At 43.1% G+C, this 15,236-nt stretch overlaps 1 protein-coding gene across 1 annotated transcript; it reads right to left on the bottom strand.

Moving 5' to 3' along the window:
- Nucleotides 1-4,623: 4,623 nt before the first annotated feature.
- LOC122931837 (butyrophilin-like protein 10) lies at nucleotides 4,624-14,406 on the bottom strand. The gene is made up of 4 exons (XM_044285892.1): nucleotides 14,355-14,406; nucleotides 6,568-6,984; nucleotides 5,147-5,425; nucleotides 4,624-4,937 (listed from the first exon to the last, which is right to left on the bottom strand). Exons 1-4 carry the CDS (start codon nucleotides 14,404-14,406, stop codon nucleotides 4,903-4,905), a joined length of 783 nt encoding a protein of 260 aa, XP_044141827.1. The 3' UTR covers nucleotides 4,624-4,902.
- Between the last annotated feature and the right edge of the window lie 830 nt (nucleotides 14,407-15,236).

Here is a 15,236-nt window from a genome sequence, read left to right as displayed (position 1 = left end):
GCAGGATGCAATAGGATATCTCCCTTCTCAGAATACATGCATACTAAGCTGAGCCCAGGGTGCATGCATATAGTAAGGACACACTCACCTGTCGCATACTTGTATAGTGGTCCAGTATGGATGGAGGAGGGGTGCTTTTTGAGGAGATCACATGTAACAGGTCAGCCAGTTTCTTAGGTAAAAATCTGACAGATGCCTTTTAATTGCTGTACAAAATTAATGTATAATCAGTGTACGGAGGTAATGTATAATCAGCGTACAGAGGTAATGTATAATCAGCGTACGGAGGTAATGTATAATCAGCGTACGGAGGTAATGTATAATCAGCGTACGGAGGTAATGTATAATCAGCGTACGGAGGAAATGTGTAATCAGTATACTGAGGTAATGTATAATCAGCGTACGGAGGTAATGTGTAATCAGTGTACGGAGGTAATGTGTAATCAGTATACTGAGGTAATGTATAATCAGCGTACGGAGGTAATGTGTAATCAGTGTACGGAGGTAATGTGTAATCAGTATACTGAGGTAATGTATAATCAGCGTACGGAGGTAATGTGTAATCAGCGTACGGAGGTAATGTGTAATCAGCGTACGGAGGTAATGTGTAATCAGCGTACGGAGGTAATGTGTAATCAGCGTACGGAGGTAATGTATAATCAGCGTACGGAGGTAATGTATAATCAGCGTACGGAGGTAATGTGTAATCAGTGTACGGAGGTAATGTATAATCAGTGTACGGAGGTAATGTGTAATCAGTGTACGGAGGTAATGTGTAATCAGTGTACGGAGGTAATGTATAATCAGCGTACGGAGGTAATGTATAATCAGCGTACGGAGGTAATGTATAATCAGCGTACGGAGGAAATGTGTAATCAGTATACTGAGGTAATGTATAATCAGCGTACGGAGGTAATGTGTAATCAGCGTACGGAGGTAATGTGTAATCAGTATACTGAGGTAATGTATAATCAGCGTACGGAGGTAATGTGTAATCAGTGTACGGAGGTAATGTGTAATCAGTATACTGAGGTAATGTATAATCAGCGTACGGAGGTAATGTGTAATCAGCGTACGGAGGTAATGTGTAATCAGCGTACGGAGGTAATGTGTAATCAGCGTACGGAGGTAATGTGTAATCAGCGTACGGAGGTAATGTGTAATCAGCGTACGGAGGTAATGTATAATCAGCGTACGGAGGTAATGTATAATCAGCGTACGGAGGTAATGTGTAATCAGTGTACGGAAGTAATGTATAATCAGCGTACGGAGGTAATGTGTAATCAGTGTACGGAGGTAATGTGTAATCAGTGTACGGAGGTAATGTGTAATCAGTGTACGGAGGTAATGTGTAATCAGTGTACGGAGGTAATGTATAATCAGTGTACGGAGGTAATGTGTAATCAGTGTACGGAGGTAATGTATAATCAGTGTACGGAGGTAATGTGTAATCAGTATACTCAGGTAATGTGTAATCAGCGTACGGAGGTAATGTGTAATCAGTGTACGGAGGTAATGTGTAATCAGTGTATGGAGGTAATGTGTAATCAGTGTACGGAGGTAATGTGTAATCAGTGTACGGAGGTAATGTGTAATCAGTGTACGGAGGTAATGTGTAATCAGTGTACGGAGGTAATGTGTAATCAGTATACTGAGGTAATGTATAATCAGCGTACGGCGGTAATGTATAGTCAGTGTTCGGAGGTAATGTGTAATCAGCGTACGGAGGTAATGTGTAATCAGCGTACGGAGGTAATGCATAATCAGCGTACGGAGGTAATGCGTAATCAGTGTACGGAGGTAATGTGTAATCAGTGTACGGAGGTAATGTGTAATCAGTGTACGGAGGTAATGTGTAATCAGTGTACGGAGGTACTGTGTAATCAGTATACTCAGGTAATGTGTAATCAGTGTACGGAGGTAATGTATAATCAGCGTACGGCGGTAATGTATAGTCAGTGTTCGGAGGTAATGTGTAATCAGTGTACGGAGGTGATGTGTAATCAGTATACTCAGGTAATGTGTAATCAGTGTACGGAGGTAATGTGTAATCAGTGTACGGAGGTAATGTGTAATCAGCGTACGGAGGTAATGTATAATCAGCGTACGGAGGTAATGTGTAATCAGTGTACGGAGGTAATGTGTAATCAGCGTACGGAGGTAATGTATAATCAGCGTACGGAGGTAATGTGTAATCAGCGTACGGAGGTAATGTGTAATCAGCGTACGGAGGTAATGTGTAATCAGCGTACGGAGGTAATGTGTAATCAGCGTACGGAGGTAATGTATAATCAGCGTACGGAGGTAATGTATAATCAGCGTACGGAGGTAATGTGTAATCAGTGTACGGAGGTAATGTATAATCAGTGTACGGAGGTAATGTGTAATCAGTGTACGGAGGTAATGTGTAATCAGTGTACGGAGGTAATGTATAATCAGCGTACGGAGGTAATGTATAATCAGCGTACGGAGGTAATGTATAATCAGCGTACGGAGGTAATGTATAATCAGCGTACGGAGGAAATGTGTAATCAGTATACTGAGGTAATGTATAATCAGCGTACGGAGGTAATGTGTAATCAGTGTACGGAGGTAATGTGTAATCAGTATACTGAGGTAATGTATAATCAGCGTACGGAGGTAATGTGTAATCAGTGTACGGAGGTAATGTGTAATCAGTATACTGAGGTAATGTATAATCAGCGTACGGAGGTAATGTGTAATCAGCGTACGGAGGTAATGTGTAATCAGCGTACGGAGGTAATGTGTAATCAGCGTACGGAGGTAATGTGTAATCAGCGTACGGAGGTAATGTGTAATCAGCGTACGGAGGTAATGTATAATCAGCGTACGGAGGTAATGTATAATCAGCGTACGGAGGTAATGTGTAATCAGTGTACGGAAGTAATGTATAATCAGCGTACGGAGGTAATGTGTAATCAGTGTACGGAGGTAATGTGTAATCAGTGTACGGAGGTAATGTGTAATCAGTGTACGGAGGTAATGTGTAATCAGTGTACGGAGGTAATGTATAATCAGTGTACGGAGGTAATGTGTAATCAGTGTACGGAGGTAATGTATAATCAGTGTACGGAGGTAATGTGTAATCAGTATACTCAGGTAATGTGTAATCAGCGTACGGAGGTAATGTGTAATCAGTGTACGGAGGTAATGTGTAATCAGTGTATGGAGGTAATGTGTAATCAGTGTACGGAGGTAATGTGTAATCAGTGTACGGAGGTAATGTGTAATCAGTGTACGGAGGTAATGTGTAATCAGTGTACGGAGGTAATGTGTAATCAGTATACTGAGGTAATGTATAATCAGCGTACGGCGGTAATGTATAGTCAGTGTTCGGAGGTAATGTGTAATCAGCGTACGGAGGTAATGTGTAATCAGCGTACGGAGGTAATGCATAATCAGCGTACGGAGGTAATGCGTAATCAGTGTACGGAGGTAATGTGTAATCAGTGTACGGAGGTAATGTGTAATCAGTGTACGGAGGTAATGTGTAATCAGTGTACGGAGGTACTGTGTAATCAGTATACTCAGGTAATGTGTAATCAGTGTACGGAGGTAATGTATAATCAGCGTACGGCGGTAATGTATAGTCAGTGTTCGGAGGTAATGTGTAATCAGTGTACGGAGGTGATGTGTAATCAGTATACTCAGGTAATGTGTAATCAGTGTACGGAGGTAATGTGTAATCAGTGTACGGAGGTAATGTGTATTCAGCGTACGGAGGTAATGTATAATCAGCGTACGGAGGTAATGTGTAATCAGTGTACGGAGGTAATGTGTAATCAGCGTACGGAGGTAATGTATAATCAGCGTACGGAGGTAATGTGTAATCAGTCTATGGCGGTAATACAGATATAGTAGAGTTAACACACATGCTTTATGAGACGTTTTATCTAAAGTAAATGCGTTAAGCAAACACTTTTAATTGCTTTTCAATGGCTTTTGTTTCAAGATAATGCGATGAGTAAAGAAATTTAAGAGTTTGTGTGTTAACCCTGCTACATCTGTATTTGGTCCTCAGGTAGCGGTATTATTTGATATCTATATATATTTGTGGGGAGACATCTTGGAACTTCTGACTCTAGAACTGCCCGCGGACGCAGTGGGGATCAGTCCACTGGACATCGCCTTCTGAACTGACTGAATGTGACTGTGTTGTTGGCAGAGTATTTAAACATCAGGGGCCCCACTTGAAATTTTTCCCAGGGCCGCACATTGTTTCCAGTAAATTCTGTGAGGAAGAAATAACAGAGCTGCATCCACCAAACATGACTGACAGCAGCCGGCGCCTCACGTTATCTGCAGTCAGGACGGTGGGGGTCAGCAGACCTCACCACAGACACAGCAGACATGGCGGCATCTGATATAAGAATTCCAAGATGGCGTCAACCCCCCCCCCCTCCCCCCAATGTCTGATCCTGTGGATACAGCAGAACATTACATGGACCCTGCAGCCCTCCTCTACGAGGCCTCATCCACTTGTCTTCACGGGCTTCATAGCAGGACCATATAGACAGTCTGTACAATAGGTGCCCGGCCTATAATATGAAGTCTGCACATGAGGAGAGCACCTACCTGCGAGGAACCAGATACGGAGTGAGGACGGAGTTAGGTATCATTTATTTATGGACAGAAGACGCCCGGTGACTGCACAGATTTACCTGGACCCTCCTACAATACATGCCGCTCTACCTGTACTAGACATATTCACAGTGTTGGCTCTGCAGATATATACGGTGTACACACATCTATGGATTTCCTGGGCACTCATAGGATATATTCTACAGTTCAGGACATGGCTGGGGTGTGTGGTCTCCTTCACATCTCCGGGCGTCTTCTACTCCTCTGGATTTTCAGTATCCGTCAGGTTGAGAAGCGGGTTTAGAACTCTCCATATTCCCTGAGCACCCCCTTTTCTAGAAGAAACAGAACATGATCAGATGATAGACGGACGAGTCAATGACAAAGCCCCTGGACTGGCCGGACCCCAATGAGGCAAGAATTGGCCAAAAGAAGGAACAAATTAGGGCGCATGGAACGGTTATTGCTATAGCCTTTGGATCATTATCCATGAGGATCCCCAGACCCATAACACCAGCTGGTGGGAAAGATAACCCCCCCGTACTTAGCCTCCTGTAGACAGTGCGGGTTCTCCGTGCTTTCTTGACGTCCCGGATGAGGCAACGGTAGATCTCGTGGCTCTTGACCCCAGTCAGAGTTGAGGAGACTCTGTGACTTCCATTCTGCATCTCCTCCAGCACAACCATGGTGGAGTTCTCCGAGATGTCCTCCTCGCGACGGTTCAGCCACCTCACAATGGGCACTTTGTACCAACCAGCAGAGACACAATGAGCCACCGTCACATTGTCAATGGTTTCCATCTTTACCGGTGGCTCCTCTTCTTCTAAAGGGTTAAACAAAGAGATGGTTCCACCTGGTGAGGGCTTGTTTGAACTCTCAGGGCGTGAAATAAAATTAGCAGGAAATGTTGGGGATCTAATAGCGGGACAGGGAATTGTTCAAAATGGAGAGTCTCTTCCGTTTATTCGTTGGAAGATTGTTTCCCTCTTACAAAATGAAAGGTTGTGAGATTATAATAATGGAGGGAGGGGCCCCGGACCACAGCTAGAATGATCAGAGTTATGATTGAATTCATCGTATTGGGACCATGTGATACGCTATATGACTATGCTGCATGCACACACCCTAAAAATACAAGATGCCCTTCACCTCTGGGTCCTCAAGGTACTTATGTCAGCAGGTGATCTGACCTGAAGAGACCTGCAGGGGGATGAATGCTTCTTGCTTCCTACAGATCGGTGAATCTTCTGCTCTTACACTGTTGAGCAGCACCTGGACCCATGGACCTCCACCACCCCACCTCTGCCACGGCCAATCACACAGCTAGGTCTGAACCCTCTACACGTAACCACTGGCAAGCAGGTAGAAGACCTCCTAAGACCTCAGCTGTTCAGTCCTGGTTTGGTCCCACTAGTAATTAGACTTACCACTTTACACCATTCATATCTAGGACCCCCAAAGCTGCGACATTAGAAGATGTACCCATTTAATCATCCTCACCAAACAACACAAGCTCACTGGCCCATTATGGCGAGGAGAATGGGACATTGTGTTTTGTCCACAAATCTTTTTTCGGAGCCTCGATCTGAACCTGATGTTCAGTAACCTTCAGAAAACCTGTGCTTTGCCTCTAGGAATCCTGGGTCTCATCATGTCCATGTCCTCTACATCGAGATCTGCATTCACACATACTGTGTGCTACCTGATATCCAACACGTGTTAACATGTATCTGCATCTCTGAAGTCCTATGAGCTCCCATGATGTAGGAGTATAGGACAAACTATGAGGTACAATTAGTATAAAGCAGGCAACGTGCTAGGTTTCTTAACCACATATGAAATAAACATCAAGTCAAATTAGAGGCCATCTTTTGAAAAAAAAAAAAAAAAATAAAAATAAAAATTAGAGGCCATCATGTACGTATCAGGCTGCAAGGGTTGAACTGACTCTAGAAAACGACCTACCTTGTATCATGAGCTTCAGCTTGGTTTCCCCCTTTCCATGGGGGCTGATTGCTTTACATGTGTACAAAGCTTCATCCGGATAGTCCACATTGGTCAGGTGAAGTGTCAGGTCTCCCTCGCTAACCTCCGAGGTATCCACCCTCACTCGGCCGTGGTAATTGTAGTCCTGTTCTTCAAAGTCTTCCTTGTCCTTGTGGAAGCTGTAGACCAGCTGGGGCTCCTTGTACTCATATGTCTGCTGGATGTACGCGTAGAGGTCTTCCACCTCGATCTCTTCAATAATGTCCTCTCGATGCCAGCTGAAACCCAAGTCGTAGGTGCCCTCGATAAAAGAGAACTGACAGGGCAGTGTGGCATTGCCAAAACGAGGGACCACTATCTCTTCATACTGAGGCTTGGGTATAACATAGTCACAGACTAAAGAGACAAAACAACATGGACATTTACATGAATGGACCAACACCAGGAAGAACATCTCACCACAACTGGGCATCTTCTGTCTCTTTGGCAAGATGTGATGGATACTGCACTGTGATGTACTAAACAATATACTCACTGTGATATACTGAAAATGTGCTGCACTGTATGATACACTGCATTGTGATATACTGAAAATGTGCTGCACTGTACGATATACTGCACTGTGATATACTGAACAATATACTGCACTGTACGATATACTGCACTGTGATATACTGAAAATGTGCTGCACTGTATGATATACTGCACTGTGATATACTGAAAATGTGCTGCACTGTACGATATACTGCACTGTGATATACTGAACAATATACTGCACTGTACGATATACTGCACTGTGATATACTGAACAATATACTGCACTGTACGATATACTGCACTGTGATATACTGAACAATATACTGCACTGTACGATATACTGCACTGTGATATACTGAAAATGTGCTGCACTGTATGATATACTGCACTGTGATATACTGAAAATGTGCTGCACTGTACGATATACTGCACTGTGATATACTGAAAATGTGCTGCACTGTATGATATACTGCACTGTGATATACTGAAAATGTGCTGCACTGTATGATATACTCACTGTGATATACTGAAAATGTGCTGCACTGTATGATATACTCACTGTGATATACTGAAAATGTGCTGCACTGTACGATATACTGCACTGTGATATACTGAACAATATACTGCACTGTACGATATACTGGACTGTGATATACTGAAAATGTGCTGCACTGTACGATATACTGCACTGTGATATACTGAAAATGTGCTGCACTGTACTATATACTGCACTGTGATATACTGAAAATGTGCTGCACTGTATGATATACTGCACTGTGATATACTGAAAATGTGCTGCACTGTACGATATACTGCATTGTGATATACTGAAAATGTGCTGCACTGTACGATATACTGCACTGTGATATACTGAAAATGTGCTGCAATGTACGATATACTGCACTGTGATATACTGAAAATGTGCTGCACTGTATGATATACTGCACTGTGATATACTGAAAATGTGCTGCAATGTACGATACACTGCATTGTGATATACTGAAAATGTGCTGCACTGTATGATATACTGCACTGTGATATACTGAAAATGTGCTGCACTGTATGATATACTGCACTGTGATATACTGAAAATGTGCTGCACTGTACGATATACTGCACTGTGATGTACTAAACAATATACTCACTGTGATATACTGAAAATGTGCTGCACTGTATGATATACTGCACTGTGATATACTGAAAATGTGCTGCACTGAACGATACACTGCACTGTATGATATACTGCACTGTGATATACTGAAAATGTGCTGCACTGTATGATATACTGCACTGTGATATACTGAAAATGTGCTGCACTGAACTATATACTGCACTGTGATATACTGAAAATGTGCTGCACTGAACAATATACTGCACTGTGATATACTGAAAATGTGCTGCACTGTACGATATACTGCACTGTGATATACTGAAAATGTGCTGCACTGTACGATATACTGCACTGTGATATACTGAAAATGTGCTGCACTGTATGATATACTGCACTGTGATATACTGAAAATGTGCTGCACTGTACGATATACTGCACTGTGATATACTGAAAATGTGCTGCACTGTATGATATACTGCACTGTGATATACTGAAAATGTGCTGCACTGTATGATATACTGCACTGTGATATACTGAAAATGTGCTGCACTGTACGATATACTGCACTGTGATATACTGAAAATGTGCTGCACTGTATGATATACTGCACTGTGATATACTGAAAATGTGCTGCACTGTACGATATACTGCACTGTGATATACTGAACAATATACTGCACTGTACGATATACTGCACTGTGATATACTGAAAATGTGCTGCACTGTATGATATACTGCACTGTGATATACTGAAAATGTGCTGCACTGTACGATATACTGCACTGTGATATACTGAAAATGTGCTGCACTGTATGATATACTGCACTGTGATATACTGAAAATGTGCTGCACTGTATGATATACTCACTGTGATATACTGAAAATGTGCTGCACTGTATGATATACTCACTGTGATATACTGAAAATGTGCTGCACTGTATGATATACTCACTGTGATATACTGAAAATGTGCTGCACTGTACGATATACTGCACTGTGATATACTGAACAATATACTGCACTGTACGATATACTGGACTGTGATATACTGAAAATGTGCTGCACTGTACGATATACTGCACTGTGATATACTGAAAATGTGCTGCACTGTACTATATACTGCACTGTGATATACTGAAAATGTGCTGCACTGTATGATATACTGCACTGTGATATACTGAAAATGTGCTGCACTGTACGATATACTGCATTGTGATATACTGAAAATGTGCTGCACTGTACGATATACTGCACTGTGATATACTGAAAATGTGCTGCAATGTACGATATACTGCACTGTGATATACTGAAAATGTGCTGCACTGTATGATATACTGCACTGTGATATACTGAAAATGTGCTGCAATGTACGATACACTGCATTGTGATATACTGAAAATGTGCTGCACTGTATGATATACTGCACTGTGATATACTGAAAATGTGCTGCACTGTATGATATACTGCACTGTGATATACTGAAAATGTGCTGCACTGTACGATATACTGCACTGTGATGTACTAAACAATATACTCACTGTGATATACTGAAAATGTGCTGCACTGTATGATATACTGCACTGTGATATACTGAAAATGTGCTGCACTGTACGATATACTGCACTGTGATGTACTAAACAATATACTCACTGTGATATACTGAAAATGTGCTGCACTGTATGATATACTGCACTGTGATATACTGAAAATGTGCTGCACTGAACGATACACTGCACTGTATGATATACTGCACTGTGATATACTGAAAATGTGCTGCACTGTGATATACTGAAAATGTGCTGCACTGAACTATATACTGCACTGTGATATACTGAAAATGTGCTGCACTGAACAATATACTGCACTGTGATATACTGAAAATGTGCTGCACTGTACGATATACTGCACTGTGATATACTGAAAATGTGCTGCACTGTACGATATACTGCACTGTGATATACTGAAAATGTGCTGCACTGTATGATATACTGCACTGTGATATACTGAAAATGTGCTGCACTGTACGATATACTGCACTGTGATATACTGAAAATGTGCTGCACTGTATGATATACTGCACTGTGATATACTGAACATGTGCTGCAATGTACGATATACTGCACTGTGATATACTGAAAATGTGCTGCACTGTATGATATACTGCACTGTGATATACTGAAAATGTGCTGCACTGTACGATATACTGCACTGTGATATACTGAAAATGTGCTGCACTGTACGATATACTGCATTATGATATACTGAAAATGTGCTGATATACTGAAAAAAACTTTTTTTTACATTTGTTTTACTTTTTGTTGGGTCCCCCAAGCAGACCACAACTGACAATCATCAGATATAAATTGCTCCATTAGTCTTTCTAGAAATCACTTTATCACGGTTCAGTGCTGCCACCTAGTGGCCAAAACTGGGATATACTAGCAATTATTTCTATGTACGCCCCTGGTGCCCACATTGCTAAGAAATAACATTTAAAAATATGCAAATTAGCATGTAAGAGCAACGGGGGCATTACTGTTACAACTGCTGCGCCCTCTGCACCTTGATTGAGTTTTCTCCGCCTGGTCCTGTCACAGTGCAGAGGATGCGGCAGTTGCGGAGAGAGCAGAGCCCCATTGCCCCTAACGACTCATTTGCATATATCAAAAAACATATTTTTTTTCATCAATGAGGGCACATATGAACATGGGACCCACACAGATGCCTTCAGCTGCCAAGCGCACATGTAACAGGTCAGACATATCATAAGTACAAAACTGCTGACAGATGCCCTTTAATAGATAGTATAACAAAGAAACCTGTTGATGATTAGCATATGTCAGAACAGGGGTGCACCACCAATTAGGTCAGGTGAGGCGATTGCCTCAGGTGGCGTGACCTAGAGACAAGTTGGTGTGATGGCAGAGCTGTGGGAAATGAGCGTTTCCATGGTGGAAGCGCTCATCTCTCTATGGTCAACTGTATCACAGTATTCCTTTAACAGTAAGGCTTGGGGGGGGGGGGCTATTTCAATTTTCGCCTCAGGTAGCAGAAAGGCTAGGTGCTCCCCAGGTCAGAATCTTGCAGATGGTTGGTGTGGGTGTTGATGACTGTTGTGGGTCAGGCTCATAGATGTTTGATATGGGTCAGAGCACTGGTATGGAGATGGGTGGTGTAGGTCCAGCTTGTAGACAGTTCGTGTGGGTCAGAGACTTGTAGAAAGTTGGTGTGAGTCAGACTTCTAGATGTTTGGTGTGGGTGAGTGACTTGTAGATAGTTGATGTCGGTCAGAGACTTGTAGATGGTTGGAGTGGGTCAGAGACTTGTAGATGGTTGTTTATTATTTTTATTAACAATTACATGTCCGCAACTGGATTTTATTTTATTTTTATTTTATTTTTAATGTATTTTATGAATTATGTGTATTTATGAACAGTGATTAAATGTATTGATTCTACTGTGAGCCAGCCATATGAATTTATCTGTACTAAAAGTGGCAAGTGGTAGAAGGCCGGCTGTGCTTCAGTACAATCGTCTCCTGGTAGGCAACTTGTAGATAGTTGATGTGGGTCAGAAATCTGTAGATAGTTGTTCCGTTTATAGATAGTTAGTGTGGGTCAGAGACTTGTAGATACATTGGTGTGGTTCAGGATTGTAGATTGTTAGTGTGAGTCAGAGAGTAGACTGGTAGATGGTTGGTGTGGGTCAGAGACTGGTAGATGGTTGGTGTGGGTCAGAGACCTCTAGATGGTAAGTGTGGGTCAGAGACTTTTAGATGGCTGGTGTGAATCAAATACTTGTAGATGGTTGCTATGGGTCACAGACCTGAAGAAGGTTGGTGTGGGTCAGAGACTTGTAGATGGCTGGTGTGAGTCAAAGACTTGTAGATGGTTGGTGTGGGTCAGACATTTGTAGATAGTTGTTCGGTTTATAGATAGTTGGTGTGAGCCAGAGACTTGTAGATAAATTGGTGTGGTTAAGGCTTGTAGATGGTTGGTGTGGGTCAGAGACTGGTAGATGATTGGTGTGGGTCAGAGACTGGTAGATGATTGGTGTGGCTCAGAGACTGGTAGATGATTGGTGTGGCTCAGAGACTGCTAGATGATTGGTGTGGCTCAGAGACTGCTAGATGATTGGTGTGGCTCAGAGACTTGTAGATGGTAAGTTTGGGTCAGAGACTTGTAGATAAATTGGTGTGGTTCAGGCTTGTAGAGGGTTGGTGTGGGTCAGAGACTGGTAGCTGGTTGTAGTGGGTCAGAGACTGGTAGATGATTGGTGTGGGTCAGACCTGTAGATGGTTGGTGTGGGTCAGAGACTTGTAAATGGTTGGTGTGGGTCAGAGACTTGTAAATGGTTGTATGAGTCAGAGACTTGTAAATGGTTGTATGAGTCAGAGACTTGTATACGGATGGTGTGGGTCAGAGATTTGTAGATAGTGTGAGTGAGAGAGTTGTAGATGATTGGTATGGGTCAAAGGCTTGTAGATGGTCGGTGTCGGTCAGAGAGTTGTAGATGGTTGGTGTGGGTCAGACACTTGTAGATGGTTGGTGTCGGTCAGACACTTGTAGATGGTTGGTGTCGGTCAGAGATTTGGAGATAGTTTATAAGGGTTAGAGACTTGTAGATGGCTGGTATGGCTCAGAGACTTGTAGATGATTGGTATGGGTCAGAGGCTTGTAGATGGTTGGTATGGGTCAGTGACTTGAAGATAATTGTTGTGGGTCAGAGAGTTGTTGATGGTTGGTGTGGGTCAGACATTTGTAGATAGTTGGTGTCAGTCAGAGATTTGGCGATAGTTTGTATGGGTTAGAGACTTGTAGATGGCTGGTATGGTTCAGAGACTTGTAGATGGCTGGTGTGGGTCAGAGACTGGTTGATGATTGGTGTGGGTCAGAGACTGGTAGATGATTGGTGTGGGTCAGAGACTGGTAGATGATTGGTGTGGGTCAGAGACTGGTAGATGATTGGTGTGGGTCAGAGACTGGTAGATGATTGGTGTGGGTCAGAGACTGGTAAATGATTGGTGTGGGTCAGACCTGTAGATGGTTGGTGTGGGTCAGAGACTTGTAAATGGTTGTATGAGTCAGAGACTTGTATACGGTTGGTGTGGGTCAGAGATTTATAGATAGTGTGGGTGAGAGAGTTGTAGATGATTGGTATGGGTCAGAGGCTTGTAGATGGTTGGTGTCAGTCATAGAGTTGTAGATGGTTGGTGTCGGTCAGACACTTGTAGATGGTTGGTGTCGGTCAGAAATTTGGAGATAGTTTATATGGGTTAGAGACTTGTAGATGGCTGGTATGGTTCAGTGACTTGTAGATGATTGATATGGGTCTGAGGCTTGTAGATGTTGGTATGGGTCAGTGACTTGAAGATAGTTGTTGTGGGTCAGAGAGTTGTTGATGGTTGGTGTGGGTCAGACATTTGTAGATGGTTGGTGTCAGTCAGAGATTTGGCAATAGTTTGTATGGGTCAGAGACTTGTAGATGGCTGGTGTGGGTCAAATACTTGTAGACAGTTGGTGTATGTTGGCTTCTAGATGGTTGGTTTGGGTCAGATACTTGTAGATGGTTGTTGTGGGTCAGAGACTTGTACATGGTTAGTATGGTTAGAGACTTGTAGATGGGTGGTGTGGGTCAAAGACTGGTAGATGGTTGCTATGGGTGAGAGACTTCTAGATGGCTGGTATGCATCAGAGACTGTTAGATGGTTGCTATGGGTAACAGACTTGTAGATGGTTGGTGGGTCAGAGACTTGTATACGATTGGTGTGGGTCAGAGATTTCTAAACTTTTGGTGTGGGTCAGAGACTTGTAGATGGTTGTTGTGGATCAGAGACTTGTAGATGGTTGTTGTGGGTCAGAGACTTGTAGATGGGGTGAGTTACTTAAACATGATTGTTATAGACCAGAGAATAGAAGTATAGGTCAAAGTCTTGTTTGTTGCTAGGGGCCAGAGGCTTGGTGGCTGTCGGGGGCCAGAGGCTTTGTGGCTGTCGGGGGCCTGGGACTTGGTGGCTGTCGGGGGCCTGGGACTTGGTGGCTATCGGGGGCCTGGGACTTGGTGGCTATCGGGGGCCTGGTACTTGGTGGCTGCTTAGGTTACAGTTCAGAGTACTCACCTGCCAGGTACGAGAAGAGCGCCAGTGTAAGCAGGACACAGAACAGCGCCATCATCAGGATAGAGATGGAAATCTTCTGCAGCAAAGGCCAAAATCACAGAGAATATTTACTGCAAAGTAACAGGAGACAAGTGATTGTACTGAGCAAATATCAATCTGCTCTATCAATACATGGGAGAAAGTATTTGAACCCGAATTCTTATCAGTGGGTTGAGACATTACAGCCACTACTGCAAATGGAGCACAACTCCCAGTAGACACAGAGAACCATCAGTAGCAGAGTGGGCCGTACTGAAAACTATAGGAACTGCTACCATGCCACTTACATAGGACTGCAGGTGACATTACACTACATTATCTGTACTCAGCCATCGCTGTGTAACCTGTGGTGTTACATAGGACTGCAGGTGACATTACGCTACATTATCTGTACTCAATCATCGCTGTGTAACCTGTGGTGTTACATAGGACTGCAGGTGACATTACACTACATTCTCATCATATATAATACATCCCTTCTGACCCCGGCCCCTCTCCTCACGCGTACTACACAGGTATTCCTCTTACCTGCACGGGTTGAGATCCTCTGCTGGTTAGTACACCTGTGCCTGCTGTTTCTGGATTAATGTGAGGCCCCTGGGGGCCCTTGTGCCTGAGGCAGCCAGTAAGGTGCCGCCACCTGGTCCTGCTCACCAGGGTGAGGACTCTGCAGCCCGAGATGTGAGTGACATGAAACAGTAATTAATTCGCTGATCTGCAGAGGAGCCGAGAAGATAGAAAACCACACGATGTGGAGAGCAAATAAAACGGCCAATCAGGAAAGGGTTAAAAATGACTTCAACTTCTATAGAGTAACAGAAAGCAACAAAGTATCCACTTCTG

The sequence above is a fragment of the Bufo gargarizans genome, chromosome 3 (genome assembly GCF_014858855.1).
Source record: "Bufo gargarizans isolate SCDJY-AF-19 chromosome 3, ASM1485885v1, whole genome shotgun sequence".
Taxonomy (NCBI): Eukaryota; Metazoa; Chordata; class Amphibia; order Anura; family Bufonidae; genus Bufo; species Bufo gargarizans.
The sequence above is the reverse complement of the archived record's forward strand: the minus strand, read 5'-3'. Positions and strand labels throughout refer to the sequence as shown.

Coding starts and splice junctions, on each gene's coding strand:
- LOC122931837 (XM_044285892.1), bottom strand. CDS start 14,406: ATGGCGCTGTTCTGTGTCCTGCTTACACTGGCGCTCTTCTCGTACCTG. Junction 6,985..14,354: donor GCTCTTCTCGTACCTGGCAG/GTGAGTACTCTG, acceptor TTGTCTCTTTAG/TCTGTGACTATGTTATACCC. Junction 4,938..5,146: donor CACTGTCTACAGGAGGCTAA/GTACGGGGGGGT, acceptor TGTTTCTTCTAG/AAAAGGGGGTGCTCAGGGAA.